Source organism: Quercus robur, chromosome 9 (genome assembly GCF_932294415.1).
Source record: "Quercus robur chromosome 9, dhQueRobu3.1, whole genome shotgun sequence".
Classification (NCBI taxonomy): Eukaryota; Viridiplantae; Streptophyta; class Magnoliopsida; order Fagales; family Fagaceae; genus Quercus; species Quercus robur.
In genome coordinates, this window is record NC_065542.1 from 9,732,797 (window position 1) to 9,750,771 (window position 17,975).

General features: G+C 33.9%; 2 protein-coding genes across 2 annotated transcripts; one reads left to right on the top strand and one right to left on the bottom strand.

Moving 5' to 3' along the window:
* Nucleotides 1–1,869: 1,869 nt before the first annotated feature.
* LOC126698232 (phosphatidylinositol 4-kinase gamma 3) lies at nucleotides 1,870–5,627 on the top strand. The gene is made up of 3 exons (XM_050395325.1): nucleotides 1,870–2,090; nucleotides 2,624–4,362; nucleotides 4,985–5,627. Exons 2-3 carry the CDS (start codon nucleotides 2,986–2,988, stop codon nucleotides 5,360–5,362), a joined length of 1,755 nt encoding a protein of 584 aa, XP_050251282.1. The 5' UTR covers nucleotides 1,870–2,090; nucleotides 2,624–2,985; the 3' UTR covers nucleotides 5,363–5,627.
* Nucleotides 5,628–11,944: 6,317 nt separating this feature from the next.
* LOC126698174 (probable pectinesterase/pectinesterase inhibitor 34) lies at nucleotides 11,945–15,948 on the bottom strand. The gene is made up of 3 exons (XM_050395198.1): nucleotides 14,906–15,948; nucleotides 14,091–14,227; nucleotides 11,945–12,882 (listed from the first exon to the last, which is right to left on the bottom strand). Exons 1-3 carry the CDS (start codon nucleotides 15,880–15,882, stop codon nucleotides 12,185–12,187), a joined length of 1,812 nt encoding a protein of 603 aa, XP_050251155.1. The 5' UTR covers nucleotides 15,883–15,948; the 3' UTR covers nucleotides 11,945–12,184.
* Nucleotides 15,949–17,975: the final 2,027 nt, after the last annotated feature.

Genomic DNA, 17,975 nt, shown 5'->3' on the forward strand with positions numbered 1-17,975 from the left:
AATTTGTAAATCTCACATTATTCTAATGGGGATGTCATTGGGTTAAAAATTGAAATATCTTTTAAAATGAATTTTATATAAAACATATCTTGTAAGCATGATATTGTCATAATCATGTATAAATATAATATAATATGTATATGAGGACAAAAAAAAGTATCTAGTGCGGCTGTGATGAAATAGTTTCTTCCAAAACCATCTAGCTGATTTTGGTGAAATTATCCCCTATTATAAGACTTACTTGAAGTTGAATATGAATATCTAGAAACTGCACTATACTATTTTATTATTATTGTGTTTTTAACAAAATATTTGGGTATGACAGAAGAAGAGAGGGACGTCCCATAATTACTTAACCAAACTTTTAATATCCTTTATTTTTGGGTCTAAATTCCATCTTAATAATTGAGATCTAATACGTAAATTTTTAAATGGGAGATAGAGTAGAGATATTGTTTGAACTCATAAATATTTACTATAATACTATTATAAAATATCAATTGTTCCAAAAATATAAATTATTAAGAAATTGTGAATTTAACTATTTAACCAAAATTCTAATAATTTCTATGAAAAATTAGAATTGCTCTCTAAATATAATTACAATAAAGGAATTTGGTGTTTACTTTATTTTAATGTTGTAAAAATGCTACACATATTCTTAACATTACTCACAAAAAAGAAAAATAATAAATATGACCAAACAAGTAAATATATACTTTCTCAAAAAAGAAGAAGAAGAAGAAGAAGAAGTAAATATGTAAAGTCTTTGAAATATATAAAAATATTTGGTATCCACTTCTCTAAAATCTAAAAAATAACCCATCAATTTTTCTACTTAATGAATAATAACCAAGACCATGTAATGTGGTTTATATAATCAAACAAAATAAAATTGAGATCCTTAATGTGAATCATATATCTCTATTATATTTATCTCCTTTACACGTTAACAACACTAGTCACTTAAATATTGATTTAATCCCCCTCCAAAGAAAATTGAGAAACATGTTTCTCAATATAGTATTTAGTGTTTTTTTTTTTTTTTTCTCCACAATTGAATCCAAACCTTCTAAACTCATCTAATATCAAATATCTTATTATATTAACATTAAGAGTACAAAAGATCTTAAAAATAAAATAGGTGTTGAAATCCCTCCACGCATGTCATTTTACACTAGGTCATGTAAATATCTTCATGCACTAACTCTTTGCTTCACTTTAACTCAACTAGTCTTATAGTAGTCTACTTTAAACAAAAATATCAACAAAAAATAATTATATTCTATTTCTAAAATATCTTTTTTTAGAAGACGTTTCTAAAATATCTTTGAAAGAGTAAAACTTTTATATATATTCTTGCTTTAATCTATGGGATCCCATGATGGCACACAAGAGTCAAGACTGATATATTGTAGTTTTTAAAGGCTAAAATTTTGGTCAATTAAATTCAAATATAACCAATATTATCTTCTTCAAGAACAATTCAATTCAATGCAGTTATGTTTTTTATATTTAAATAAACGAATATTCTGCGTAACTAAGGAATTATACATAAATTTTATCTATACAGTGTTGTATTCGTGTTCGTGTTATGCCAAAGTGCAACACAAGAAAACTTTTTTTTTTTTTTTTGGTTGAAGATCCTTTCTGTAAAGTTCTAGAAACAAGCAAAGGTAATAAATAATCCAGCCTATAAAAAAATTCAAATTGTTTACTCATCAATAGTCAATAGTATATCTAACACTTTTAACACCAACAAAAACATAACGTCCGTTTACGGCACATCTAACGCCGTTAAAAACTTCCGGCAAAAGTCATCGAGTCAAAAAGTCTAACCCTATAAATACCCCAACCCAAATTTGATTCCACATAGTCACGTCCTAATCTCTGTGTTTTTTTTTCTTTCTTTCACTGATTGTCTCTTTTTTTATCAGAGGAAAAATTTTCTGGCGAAAATTTTAAAAGCGAAAGAGAAAATTTTTTGGATTCTCGGAGACATGGCGAGGAATCAGTGGAGAAGGATCAGAGAGAACAATCAATGGCGGAAATTCTTATGAGTTTCTAGTTTCATTGCCTCCGTACCTGAGGTTTTTTCTCCGATCTTTTTACTTGTTAGAATTATATACCTTTCTTTCTTTCTTTTTTTGAGTCAATTTCTTTGTGTAGAACTGTAGATTGTACATTCCTTAGTATTTTCTGTTTGGTTAGTGGGAAAATTTGAAAGAAAATAAAGAAAATCTGTTAAATAGTCTGTCTGTGTCGTAAATGATATTAATTATTATTATTATTCAGTGAAATCTGCCTTCAATTTTTGTGTGTGTGTGTGTGAGCTATAACTTCAAATGTATGTAAATTTTGATTTAGTTTAAATAAATTTACTTTTTTTTTTCCCCGAGAGATACAAACAATGGAAAAAATCAACTAATTAAGACAAATTTTAGTTAATTGCCTTTTTTTTTTCTTTCGAATTGTAGGAGTAAAAAGATTTATTTTTTGGAGTTTTTAATCTCTAATTGCAAAGATTCGATAATGTATGTATACATATCTAGTTTCTTTGGTGAATAAGGTTTTCTTTTCTTTTTTTTGGTATCTGATCGCTCAAATTTTTGGCTGTTTGTAGGGAATCCGAATTCGCAGGAAAGGGTTTGTCAGTTCTCAACAATAGAAGGAATGGCATAAGCCCTAGATTTGACGGGCATTATAGAAACCTTAGATGTTATAAGTCTAACAGAAACCCTAATTGGTGTGACAAAATTCCTAAATTCACTAATTGCTTTGATTTGGTTCTGTTCACAAGGAAAAAGAAAATAGTATCATCTGCATAAGGCTTTACTTCTTGGGGTTTTAGGAGCTTTTCTGGGCTCTTTTGGATTTACCCTATTAATTGGGTTTTCCGATTGGAGCACAATTGGCTTTGTATGAGATTTAGGGTTTGGAACTTCTAGGTGATACACATAGGGATTTGATTCTGTAAGATAAACAATGTCAATTGCCAGTGTAGCACTTAGTCCAGTGCTCGAGGAGTCTCTATGCTTCCCCAGTAGGTCCACCGGTCTGTATGGCCCATGCTCAAGTGAGTCAATCTTGGTCTACATTGCTGATGCTGGGTCTGTGGTTCCCATGTGTGTTATGGAGTCAGATTCGATTGCTTTGGTGAAGCTAAGAATCCAGAACCACAAAGGTTATTATGTGAAGAAGCAGAAATTGGTTTGTGAAGGGAGAGAATTAGCTAGGAACAATACTTCCGTCCGAGACTATGGGTTAAGTGAAGGGATTGTATTGCATTTGGTGGTAAAACTCTCTGATCTCCAAGCAATTACTGTTAGGACTGTATGTGGGAAGGAGTTTGAGTTCCAAGTTGATAGGAATAGAAACGTGGGTTATGTGAAACAGCAGATTGCTAAGAAGGGGAAAGGGTTTGTTGATCTCAAGGATCAAGAACTGCTATGTGATGGCGAAGAGCTTGAAGATCAGAGACTAATCAATGACATATGCAAAAATAATGACACTGTGATTCACTTGCTAGTTAGGAAATCTGCCAAAGTAAGAGTTAAACCTGTTGAGAAAGATTTAGTAGTGTCTATCGAAGCACTAAATCTGAAAGAGAAGGGGGCTGGTGTTAGAGAACACCAATGGGGAGCATTATCTGGGGGACGTCCTGTCATAGAGAGTATGCCATTGCAAAGAGATTTTCTTTTGGAACCTCTAATTGTTAATGCTAAGATTGAACTACCAATAGTGATTAAAGATCTTATTAACTCTACCTTTGATGGGTTAATCAGTGGCAATGAGCCAATTCAGTCGTCAGAGGGATCAGGAGGAGCTTATTTCATGCAGGATTCATCTGCTCAAAAGTATGTCTCAGTTTTTAAGCCAATTGATGAGGAGCCAATGGCTGTGAATAATCCTCAGGGGTTACCCTTGTCACTTGATGGTGAAGGCTTGAAGAAGGGCACACGAGTAGGAGAAGGGGCATTGAGGGAAGTTGCAGCATACATTTTGGATCATCCAAGGAGTGGACGTCGCTCATATTGTTATAGGGAGAAGGGTTTTGCTGGGGTTCCCCCCACTGTTATGGTCAAGTGCTTGCACAGAGGATTCAATCATCCAGACGGTTTTGAGTGTGCAGCCAAAAATGTTAAGATTGGGTCACTGCAGATGTTTGTGAAGAACAATGGCAGTTGTGAGGATATGGGCCCTCGTGCGTTCCCAGTGGATGAGGTGCACAAGATATCAGTGTTGGACATAAGGTTGGCGAATGCAGATAGGCATGCTGGGAACATATTGATTAGCAAAGATCATAAAGATGGTCAGATTGTGCTTATTCCCATTGATCATGGCTATTGCTTGCCTGAGAATGTAAGTGTTTTGTTCTTCTTCTGACAATGCTTGCTTAAATACTGGATACAATTTTGTTTGTGTTTAGTTTAAAGGGTGTATCCTCTCTTGTTTGCTTAATTCAATCTCCCCATGTATTGTTGATTTTCATTGTGGTTGCTTATTGACTCCGAGACATAGTTGGTGTCTTTGGCAGAAAATTATGTATGTTCCCTGTGATGATATACTTCAAAATCTAGTTCAATTGTCTATTTCACTTACTATGTTGTTTAATTTGCTGCAAACTGGAAAAAGTTAAAAGCATTGTTGGCTGTTTTGCTTGTCCTAATTTTGTGCCACTGTGCAATATGTTCTCACTTTGATTAGATTTCCGTATCCTTCTCTTTGCATCCTTTTATCTTTCTGGTTTAATAGGATATGCAACAGTTCAACAAATTATGCTATGCTTTCCTGTATAATTCTCATCTTTTACATTGAACTTCTGCAATGCTATGCTTTCCAAAGAAATTGCATTGTACGTTATCCACTCTATTTTTAGTTACAAACTAACAGTTTTTCTATTTTTTAAGATCATTACACCCATTTGTCTCCAATACTTCTTCTGTCTATTACTTCCTCTCATTTTTGCTTCTTCTCACTGCAGTTTGAAGATTGTACATTTGACTGGCTCTACTGGCCTCAAGCTAAAGAACCTTACTCCCCTGACACAATTGATTATATTAAATCAATGGATGCTGAACAAGACATTGAACTTCTGAAGTTTCATGGGTGGCACATACCACCTGAGTGTGCCCGCACCCTTCGCATTTCCACCATGCTTCTAAAGAAAGGTGTAGAGAGAGGACTCACCCCCTTTGCCATTGGAAGCATCATGTGCAGGGAAACCTTAAAGAAGGAATCTGTGATTGAGCAGATTGTTCAAGAAGCATCAGAAGCTGTGCTCCCGGGTACAAGTGAAGCTGCATTTCTGGAGTCTGTATCACTGATCATGGATCGCTGCCTTGATAAGCTATCCCCATAAGGCCAAGCAGTAAATATATAGGCATATAAATAATGTGCATATGTTACTTAGAATGTATTCCTGATTCTCAAAAAAAAAAAAAAAAAAGAAAGTATTCCTTAGTTTAACATGTACCGTTGCTTTGTTTCTGAAACTTTTTCCCCTTCTCCTCATTTGATTCGTAGATAGGTTTGTTCAGCATTAACCTCCTCCTTTCCCCGTCATTCTCTCCCCTATATTACCTGAATGAAAATCTTCAAACGTTTATAACAAAAAGATTCAAGTACCTGATGTCTCCTAAATTTCTATTATCTTTTAATGGTACTTTTACTATGTAGAGTAATATAATATTATACTTCTCTTTTTTTTGGTTTTTTGGTCGAAGACAACATAACCATAAGGTAAGACTGTTAATTTTATGCTAGCTTTTGTATATTCTTGTTTTTATTTTGTATTGATACTTTGGGTTTTGCTTGCTTTAGTGTGGGAATTTGGTTATCACCGAGGCCCTAGTTTATGCCTTCAAATCTTGGATGCTATTTGGCGGATGGGCCCTTAAACAGGTACACAGATTCTGGTTTATGTTAGCAAACAAAGATATGGAGTGTTTTAAAGGACTTCTTGGAGGCATTGGCAATTGTATTTGAGGATGAAAATTTGATGCGTCTTATGGAGGCATTTTATTTGACAAGAAGATCTATTTGAGTATTGAGACTGGGTCAAAAAGTTTCATTTCAGGTCAATCTTATTGAAACTATTTCGAGGGAATGGAAATCTTGGTTGTGTGTTAAACAGAACATGACAGACTGTGTGAGGATGGTTTCAGTCCACAAGGGCAATTAACTTCATTGTATGATTGGTTGAATCCAGATGGTGGTTTGTACAGTAATTGTACACAAGATATGGATTTTCGAGTTATATACGATGCAGTCGGCTTAGTTGATGCCAAGGTCTTTTCTGTTTTGAGGGAAGGGAATTGATTTTGGAAGCTTGTTAGGTTTTGAGGCTTTGGTGGACATTCAAAGCAGGTTGTGCATAGTGGATCTAGAAGAGGAGGCAAGCACATGTGGATCAGTGGGAACGTCTACTTGTGCAGAAGCCTAGAACAACCAAGCTCCCAGAGGTTAATTGGTGGAGAGGCTTCCTATATGGTTGGAAATTCTTAATAGTTTATCAATTAAAATTAAGTAGGTGTAATGGGGGTGTTTCTGTGGAAGTGGAACCTTAAATGTGTATTATGTAGAGTTGTAGACAGAGCATAAAATGAAGAACACTATTTATAAAAACCAGTTCCAGAGAAAGGGTCAAGGAAGAGGAAGGCAGAGCCAAACACAAAAAGTAAGAAAGCTTTTTTTTTTTTTTTTTTTTTTTTTTTGGTGCCAAACGTAATTTAAGTTTTTGGTGCTAAATGTAATTTAAGCTTTTGTTAATGCTACAGCCACAAACTATTTTACAATATTTTTACAAAATGTTGATATGACCAATTTCTTATTGGTTTTCATCTAAGCTTACCATTAATATCACTTTTTTATTTACTAATAATTACGCACCACATCTAAATTTTTTTTATAAAATAGTTTATAGTTTAAGCATTATTCTTTGTTAATCTATGGTTTAGTCCCACACTATAAATAACCTGATTGAACTTTTTAACCAGGATGGAATTAGACCTTGATATCTGGAAGACTTTTCACATAGCCCATTAAGTGCTAAAATTTGAGATTTAAGCCCTTGTCTTACATCAATGAGAAACAATAATATTCTTATAGCATCCAAAGCTGATATATTGTATGTGTGGTGATTATTTGATTAATAGTCCAAGCTGAAGGATATTATTGCACTGGTCACCTCTGGGCCAATGAAGCGAAAAGAGTACAAACTACAGAGTACAAACTACAAAGTACAAACACTTTCTGGGACAAGGCCATATGCCATTGCAGTGACACTCTTGGCACAGAAATGGTCTAGTCTGTTTGGATGAACTTACTTTCCAATTTATTTCAGATTTGACATAACACACTCTACATGGATGTGGTCCTTGACATGCTTGCTAATCAAAATAGGGGCACATGCAAATACTGAAATTATTTGACCAAAGAAAAAAATTCTAAAAATGAAAAGCCTCTTTCTCTCTCATAAAATTAAACCTTAAAAGAGTTAAAACTAACAAATTTTGTTGACGAAAAAAACGTAGAAATGAAAGATTGCAAAATAAAAATTTACTAACCTGATGAGTTTCTACAAATTGTATGGTATTAAGTTGTGAGTTTCAGACTGCAGGTTTCCAAAAGAGTTTCATTTTGGGTTTTCATCAATGATAAGTTTTGATGATAGTGAAAGTGTTACTGAACTATGTGATGTGATGATAGTGTGATGGCTTCATTTCAACATTTGTCGGGGCTGCGGATTAATGTAATGTGGATTTGTTACTTTTCTCTATTTATTTTCTTGAGGAAAAAAAAAAAAAAAAAAACCTTCAAAACGATATGGTACACGCAAAACTTTATTAGACAAGGCTCTATGATTGAACTTGTTGGTACACACTAATACACTATATGATTGAACTGGAGTGGTCCTATTTTTTCTAATCCTAATCAAAGTATATCCCATTATAGATAATATATTAGCGGTCCTTGCTTGCGTTATATCAAAGCAGTTCTATTCTATTACAGTTGGCCTCTACTGAAAGATGGACATGGATGGTGATCTTTTGTGTTTGATAGGATAGAGTTGTAGATTCTATTTTGGATGAATTGATAGTATAACTAGCTCCAAACTTTCACAGGAAAACTTTTTCTTTTTACAAGTTTGTAAAAGAGTCCTCATTCGCAAGAGTCTAAGGGTGAGTTTGGTTCAGCTATTTGTAAAAGTGCATAATGAAAAAGTTGAGTTTTCAAAAAGTGCATAATAAAAAAGTGCATTTTCAAAAAGTTGAGTGTTTTGTAAAAGCTGTTAAAAAATGCTTTTTGAAAAAGCTGTTAAAAAATGCTTTTTGAAAAAGCTGAGTGTTTAGCTAACACTTATAAAAGTGGCAGTTTGAAGGATAAATTACCAAAAAGGACAATGTATATATAAGGGAGTTTATTTCATACTTTTTATTTTTATTTTTTATTTGAGTTTGTTTCATACTTAAATCAACTACTTCATCATACTTAAATCAATTTTTCTCTTTTTAAAAAAAATTATTTTTTTCTCACTAATATTAGCTAATAATAACCTACCACTTAAGATTTATTGTGAAAATATGGTGATAAAAATTGATATTGATTTTAATTTTAACATACTATTAAAATTATTTTTTTCTCTTTCTAAAAAAATTATTTTTTTCTCACCAATATTAGCTAATAATAACCTACCTTAAGATTTATTGTGAAAATATTGTGATAGCATTTTTTTTTCTCTTTTTTTTTCTCTCCACACACGTGGGCTCTCCTTCCTTTTTTTTCTTTTTTTTTTTCCCTCTTTTTTTCTCCTCCACACACGTACCCACACTCTTTTCTTTTTCTTTTTTTTTCCTTCTTTCCTCTTTTATTCCCTACCATACCACTTCCTCAGTCCAGAACATTCCACAGACAGAGCTCTCCTTCTTCTTCTTTTTTTCCTCTTAGCACTTCATCTGTAACAACCATGCAAGAACTCATCCAACTCCAGAACGTACCCTTAAGTGCTTGGATCGGGAAGATTGGATGATCGGAACCAACCACCATTGTATTGCGCTCGAACCAAACACCACTGTATTGCGCTCGAACAGTTGAGCAGCCACCGGCCAATTTTCAACCCCGATCTCCTTCTTCTTTTTCTATTTTTTTTCCTTGTTCTTGATTAGTTGTTGTTTCTGATTTTAGATTTGTCAGATCGGCTTCGATTTTTTTTTCTTGATCTTTTATTGTCTTTCTAATTTTTTTTTTTTTTTTTTTTTCTGTTCTTGATCTACTGTTGTTGTTGTTTTGATTTTAGATTTGTTGTTTAATAGAGGGTAATTTGGTAATTTCTTGTGAGCCCAACGGATATATCAAAACGCGCAATTCACGTTTTGATTTATGGACCTCAAGAGGTCCATAAATTTTGCGCGTTTTGGACGCTATTTTTGCTTGAGCCGAAAACGCAATTTTTCTTCAGCTTTTTCTAATATGCGCGTTTTCAACTCCTAAAAGTGCAAACAAACGCACACTAAATTGTGTAAGTGTTTTATGTTGGGTTTAAGAAGTGATGAGAGGCTTAAAAGAAAAGTTTTTATGTTTCTCTCGAGGGAAACGGTACAAAACAGGGATGATGTATATAGATGTCTGCCTGTTTGGTAATGTGTTAACAAATCCCACTTTTCTTTTAAGTGTGTGTATATATATATTTTTAACAAAAGTATAATTCTATAACAAGTGGCACAACTTTTGTCACAACTTGCCAATGTTGCGAGTTGTGGTAAAAATTATGCCACTTGTTGTGGCACTAGACTTTTTGTTTTTTTAATCTTCATTGAAAAATTCACTCCTTTCACAATTCAATTCACTTGGATCCCGCCACAAAACACTATAACAAGGGTATTCCATGCTTTTTTTTGGGTGAATATTGATGTGCCTCTATATAGAGTTTTTTGTTTTTTTTTAAAAAAAACTAAGCTGTTTATTCCCAAGCTAGTTTGATAACAACCTAAGCTAGCCTTATCTAATTAGACTAGTTGTACAGCTGCACCATAAGAAAAGTTCAACTTGATTTTTCTTCAAATTACCGCTTCCTAGTTTTCCTCCCGATTGAAGAAAGCACCCAAGAGATAAATAACAAATGACTATATTTTTTTAATATCCTTTTCATTGAATTATATTAAGCTACTATATTATCACAAACCTGTAACCCATAAAATATATTAAGATATGCTATAAATACGTAGCCCATGATTTATGAAAAAACATGAGCTGTCCTGGTTTTAAATGTAGTCTTTTACTTTTAGGGATTTTTTTTTACTGTAGACATGAACCAATTAGTCAAACTACATTAATGATATGCTTTCTCTCTTCCCACATCTTTTTTATTTTTCTTCAATACAAAACGTACATCATTAAAATGTTGCCTGCATTATGCAACAAAATCAAATCAATAGTAGTCCCTTCATTAATAAAACAACAATTTTAGTGAAACTTTTTGGGCTTTTGGGGAGTGGAGTTGGTTATGGTTGGTAGAGAGTGCATTAAAAGCAAAATTATTCATATCCAGACCCAGAAGAAGGGTACATGGTCATGGATTATGAATCAAATTTTTGTAGAGCCATCAGCCACGTGATAAGTTGGTGCTTTTTTCTGAATCATTTGCAGCTTGACTGGACGTATTGATATTGCTATGCCACCACAGCAAGTGTTGACAATGCTGAGTTAGAGAGAGTAAAGACACCATGCAAGTTGTCCAATCCGACTAATAGGATTTCATTGCATATCGGTGGACTGAAGAAAAGTTATTATTATTGACATTTTTTTTTCCAGTGTGGAAACAAGGGCTAAAGTCATTATTCCAATTCAATGAAACAAAATTACAATAATATGAACCCCATTACTGTCTCTTTTATGGACCACCAATTCACAACTTGTTACTTCAAGCAGTGGTGGTTTTAAGAATTTTTTTATGGGTGTTCTTTAGGAAGTATAAATTATACAATCTAATAAAAAGAGAAATTCATATATTGACAAAAAAAAAAAAAAAAAAAACACGCAAATATATAAAATTTACAATTGCCTTTTACAAGTTTTCATATTTTGAAATTGTTGCATGATAGTCTCATTATCAATGCTACAAGTTACAACTCTTTTAATGTACATAACCAAGTAATCATTTATCCACTAAATGTAGAACAAATTATGGAGCAAAATTTAATTTTATTGGCAAAAAAAAAAAAAAAAAAAAAACTGAGGGTGTTCTTAAATTTTTTTTGAAGGGTAGACAAATAAATTTTTTTAAATTATTATATATATAAAAAAAAAAAATTCAGGTCAAGGTAGTCCTAGAACCACCCTGGCCTTAAGGTGGCGTCGCCCTTGACTTCAAGAAGTTGTAAAATATAAGAGATATGGTAAAGTCTTTTGTCGTTGAATAAGAGATCTAAGTTTACACCAAAAATCAATCGGTATCTTGGTCTAATGATATAGAGAAATCATCAAGAACGGATGCTATAAGTTAAAATAAGTTAAAATTGAAGTAAAATAAAATTGTATTCATATACTTTTTTCTTGCACTTAAAAGAATTTGTGTATCTCATTTTCCATGGTTGAGTTTTCCTTTAGAACACAGAGCCACATCTTGGGTTGGTCCAAACTCCAAAATCTCCAGCATGGGCCCCCATAAAATATTGGGCTGAATTCAATGCAATTGAAAGTTACCTTTGATGACCATATATGTGGGCCAACCTCCACCGACACCATTGAATTGAATTAAATTAAAGGAAATCTCAGCCTCACAATGGAAAAGTGAAACAACCCCACAAACACCGCAAGACACAAGTGACCAAAGTCAATTCACAAAATCACATTATTGCCCTTGTACCATCACATCACGCTCACTAAAAAAAAAACAAAGTTGCAATACAAAATTAACCGACACATAAAAAAAACAAAAGTCTCATAGTTTAAGACAAAATCTATTAAGCTATTGAATAATTATAATCTGTAGCTTCTATTACATCTTTGAGTTAAACCAACAGAAGTGACAGAAAAAAACAATGACAAAATTCTAATAATTATTCCAATATATATATAAAATAAAATAAAAATCAGAAACTTATACATATATATATATATTTCATACAATTGCAAATTAAAAATAATACCACCTATATCAACTATAAGTTAAACTGTAAATTAATTACTCTGAAAGCCCAGCAACAAATGCTACTCCAGTAGATGGTAACCATGATGAACCATAAATAAACTGTGCCACAGTGAACCTGCTTGCCTCCACCGTCGATGTAATAACTCTGTACCCTGGCCATTTAACACGTTGCCCTACTGCTGCACCTGGACCAAAATTCATGTATTCACCATAATAGAGTGAGTTCACAGACGATGTTGCATTCCACTCTAGCCAGCCTCGTGGGTGTACATGGTTATCAATGTAGGATATCATGTACACAACCCTAGAGTACATCTTCCACGGACGACCTAGATATGTTGGGAAGCTACCTATGGATGGTCTGAGATCCGAGTCGGGGAGGATTCGGCATCTGTGGATTGAAATGCCTGTGTTTTGATTTGGGTCTTTTCGATTTTGGGCAGTGATTGTGTTCTTCTGTGAGGGCATTGGCTTGCGAGCATAGAGGCTGCAGTTTTGAAACACTACGGCTGCGTTGCCAAATATGAAATCTACGGTGCCATAGACGTCGCATTCTCGAAAGAATTGACGATTGGAGTGCACATAGAGTGTGTCTTGGTAGCCAATGATGTTGCACCGATAGACCACGCTGTGGTCTGCACCAACTCGGAGTGCCACAGCCTGGTGCTTGCCTGGTCCAGCTGAATTCTCAAACGTCATGTCTCGTGCGATAAAACCAGCTCCCGTTGCCGCTGAAAAGATAGGAGTTGAAAATACATAACAATAAATACGATTGATACTATATTGTAAAGATGCAATGCTTCAAGAATAATTTTAGTATCTCATAAAAAATTATAATTATTATCTATTATTTTTATATGAACCCATAAATTTTATTTTATCGCACTTTGTTGCATCAAAATTGTAGTAAATAAGTCTTGAAAAATTTCCTAGTCTTAAACTTTTTTCTATTTCAAGGTAGAAAATGGAGTGGTTGGGTAGCATAGTATGATTGGCTAGTAAGTTCGGCTGATCTACTGACAAGAATATACGTAATAAGTCATGTTGGTACCCGTGACCCACCTCCAATTAAAAAGTGTTTCCCTTTCTTTAAATTCTATCTACCAGTTCAAGCTAGGGACAATGTTGTCCATTCATTTTCATGATTAAGACTAAACATGATTTGATGTTTGAAACATAAATTGCTTAATTTACGGTCTGGCCATGCACTGAAAACGAAAATATTCCATTTTGGTTAAAATAAAAATAAATTAAAGATCCTGTTAAGAATATTAAAAACTATAAAAATAAAATTAGATTAGTTTTTTTTTTTTTTTATAAAATACTTTCAAAAATATTTCTTTAATTCATATAAAATCCAAAAGAATTTGAAGATTCATTTCAGAACCTGTAGCATTCATGCACAGTGCACTGACTGAAAGTAGAGGTATAAAGTATAAACAGTCACCGACATTTGTGATATTGACATTTGACAGGTTACAAGTTTCTAAAACAATTCTACGTGACATTTTGATCCACCCAAACCCTTTTCTTTTTTTCTTTTTTTTTTTGTTTCTAACCTTCATTTGGTATACATGGACATTCCTCAAAAACAAACTAATGGTAAAAATAACAGTGACACTAATTATGATACAAAAAAAAATTTTTTTTTTTGAGAATCTAAAAAGAAAAAAAAAAAAAAAGAAGTTGAAGTGGAAATCAATTTGGAGGGTAATTTGGTCTAAAATGGTACCATTTGGATAATATATAGGAATCTAGTAGGGCATGAAAGTGTAAGCATGACAAACAAACCACGTGCAACATGGACATCGACACATCGTGCATGGGTTATGTCTGGCCCATAGAGTTTTTAGTGAAAAAGCCAAAATATATTATGAGTGGACAACAAAGTGAAAATTAAACTACCAAACAAGGTTCAAAGATTAAAATTTGAATTTACCGAATGATGCCGTGTGAAATGTCGTTATCTTTTGGCCAACATTTTTAGAACCCGAAATGACCGTTATGCCCCTCCCATCTCCTATAAACATCAAGTTCTTCTTCTTCCTTCCCACCTTCAAGTTATTCTCTTCATACCTAAACCAAAAACAAAAACAAAACATTACAAAAACACTTTTTAATTCCCTTTTTTGCTAAATTTAAAGAGAGAGAGAGAGAGAGAAACATTCAAGTTTCACAAAAAAAATTGCCTCGAAAAGTTATGAAATTATTAGTAAAAAAAAAAAAAAAATCATTTCCTTTAATACTAAAAACAAAATTTTCTTTAATATCAAATTTAGACAATATCTCAAAATTTAAATTATAATACTTTCGTTCAAAACAGTACTCGACATGATATGAGACTAACACATTATCACTTTAAAACACATGTCGTGTTTGTATTGAATCTAATGTACAACACCCTCAACACCCTCAATACCTAATGTACATCCACATGACTAAAGTTTGAATGATTATTGTTGTGAAGTCAATGAACCAATCACTGACCAAAAAGAAAGTCAAAAAAGCTTAAGATTTTTTTTTTTTTTTTTCTTCCACAGAACTAACAGTGAAACCACCAACCCTTAAAATAAAAACAAAAGTTACCAGACTAAATAAAATACTTAAAAAAGTTTTTTTTTTTTTTAGGAAAAGACTTAAAAAGTTGCTAGAGAAAAAAAATATATAGGTTTGCCTTTTTGCTTGTTCGTCCTCTAAAAAGTAGTAATAATGATAATAATTAAATAATAATAATTACTATTGAAGTGAAATTACCTTCCTGCCTTCACGTAAATAATTGTTCGCCGATTACTGTTCTCAGGCGCATGTTTAATCGCCTCGGCTATTGTCTTGTACGTACCATCCCCATTCTTCGACACAACAATATCGGCCTGTATCGCCGCTGCCGGTAAACTCAACAACTCTCTCTCTTTTCGGCTCAGCCATCTCGGCAAGCCATCGGCATTCTCACCCGAAATATCGGATTCGAATCCCAACAATCTTCGCCTGTTCTGTATCGGAACTCCGCCGAACTCGTCACTCTCGCTCGCTGAAAATATCGCCAGACAGTTGCTGACCAGCTCCGATAAGTCTTTCAGCCTGTCCGAAATCTGGTTCTTGACCGACCCGGTTTGGTCCGAGAACCCGTCCGTACACGTGTCCTGGTTCGTCAGCGCGGCGCTGAGCCACGTCAGCACGTCTTGGGTCGAGGCGGGGGCGGAGGAGGAAGGAGAAGGGGACGGAGAGACCGAGAAGAGGGCGCGTGAGAGCGCGTCGATGGAGTCGTCGAGGAGCTCGATGCAGTCGTCGTAGGCGGCGCGTACGCGCGTGTCCATTTGGACGTAGCTGATCTCGGAGGCGACGTAGAGCGCCTTGCTGAAGTGCTGCAGCGTCATGTTGAACGAAATGTGGACCAGGTCCTTCTCCGACGCGGTGAGCGAACCCGGAAACTCCATCAGCGAGTTCACGCACAGAGCCGGGTACAGGGTCTTGCTGCAAGCCTGCGAAATCGCACGGGTCGGTTTGTGAACCGGGGACCCGATCGAACCCGACCCGTTTCTGAGTAGGAGCAGCGTGGCGGACACGGCGGAGGCGATGATCAGAGTGACTGCTAATAAGGAGAGGAGGATAATCTTCTTCTTTCTTCCTCCGCCGCGGAGATTGGCGGTTGCCTCCGCGTCTTCTGGTTGGTTTAGGTAATGCCGCGACGAGCCTCCCGGGTCTGACCCGACTCCGAGCCTTTCGAAACCCATGGTTTTTTTTGTTTTTGTTTTGGCGGTGATTTAAAGTATATGAGTGTGAGTCTTTTTTTATATTTTTAGCTGAAGAAATATGAGTGTGAGTTATGAGTGTGTTGATGAGTATATATATATACTATGAGAGGAAGAGATATTGGAAAAAGAGGAGTAAAATTGGTTGTTGTGAAGTCCATGTCGAATAGGGCATGAGCTGTCAGCTACTTCTAGGGGTGCCCACTGAGAGGACACGTATATGTTGATGGTAATAGCATGGAAAGTTCTAACTGGTAACAGTAGAAAATAGAATGATTGTGTTTGCACACGGAATTATATATGTTTTTTGTATTAATTAAGTATTTGTGATCATTGTGTTTGCGTATGCATTCAGAGCAGTTTTGAAATAACAAGTGAGGAAATAGAAACATTCTTCATTGAGATTAGAACGGGTAATTATTAAGTACTTTTAAAGTATTATGACGTGACGTTTGGTACGGGGTAATGTTTTAGGATTCTCATAAATATTTAAAGATTCTCATGTTTGGTTGTAAATCACGCCAGAGAATCAGATGTCAGGGAAATCTGAATTTTCCCTTTAAATCCCTCTAAGTAGGAATGTTGATTCCCTTTAAGATAGATGAGTATCCAGATTCCCAAATTTAAAGGAAAATTGTATTTTTTATAAATTAAAAATTTTAACAATTTTTCCTTATTATTTAAGCAATTAAGATAAAATATAAAACAAATCATTAATATCTTTTTCCACCAAAATAACATAAACAAGATAAATAACTCTGTTGATATATTCTTTAACAATGTTCTATTTAGGTTTCACGTGTGGAAAAAAAAAGTTTGAATGGGACCCTCCATTATTTCAGGTATTCACTTTTGCTGTAGTGTTTGTGTTGATCAACAAATTATTAATAGTTTATATTTTGTTTTTCATTATTTATTTAGAGGAAGATTTTTTTTAAAGGACTTAGTAGTTCACATTCAAATATAAGGATAGAATGGGAAAAATAAATAATTCATTTAAGATTTCTGGGAATAAACCAAATATTATCATCTCACATTCCTAGGAATCTTAAAAGATTTCCAATGAAACCAAACATAGGAATAGCTACATTCCTAAGCATTCAAATTACAGGGAATCACATTCCTAGGAATTTTAAAAGATTCCCAATAAAACCAAACATAGGAATAACTAAATTCCTAGGCATTCAAATTGCAAGGAATCACATTCTTAGGAATCTAGATGCCAGGAGTAATGTGGATTCCCTCATACCAAATATCACATAAATGCGTACTCCTTCTTACATAATTGTAGATCTCATTAATTAAATTTATGGTGAAACTCACAATTTATGTGAAAGGAAGGAGTACGCATTTATGGTATTCCTAGAGTATTTAATATTTTTTTGACTAAAATATAAAAAGACAACTTAGCTTTCTTGGTTAAACCATGGCCTATAATATTATCCTTTCTCTTAATATAAGAAAAGGAATGGCTCATAAGCGAACTAGCAATAGATATGATCATATTATAATGAGAAGTTTTAAAACCTAAAGTCATACTACTTTAATTTTAGAACAGTGTAGGTTACAGATTCTTATGTTCCATTTTTATATTATATGCTCCAATTATAAATTCATAAGGGGAATGGATGTTTTGCGAGAATAAGTGAGGATTTGTTCTTGGAAAAGTGAGTGGGCGTGTGTGATTCTCTTAACTATTAAGCTAAGTGACATTTTTTTAGTCTTGTTGGATTTTTTTTTTTTTTGCTGAATAGTCTTGTTGGATTTTGTAAGTACTTTTATTTTTTTATTTTTTATGAAGTATGTGCTTTTTTCTGTTATTAGTGGACTGTATTACATATAAAGTATCCTGTAACGGGAGATTACACGAAGTTTTTTTTTTTTTTTTTGAGAAGAGAGATTACACGAAGTTAGGGACTGTATAATTGTACCTTTCCGGACGTGGATGTTGACTTAAAGAGAAAAGTCTTTCTCAAAAAAAAAAAAAAAAAAAAAAAAGAAGTTGGAATTGTTTTATGAGAGTTGTGCTATAACGAGGGCACCCTCATCTTAGTTATCGTGGCCTCTCTTTGTTG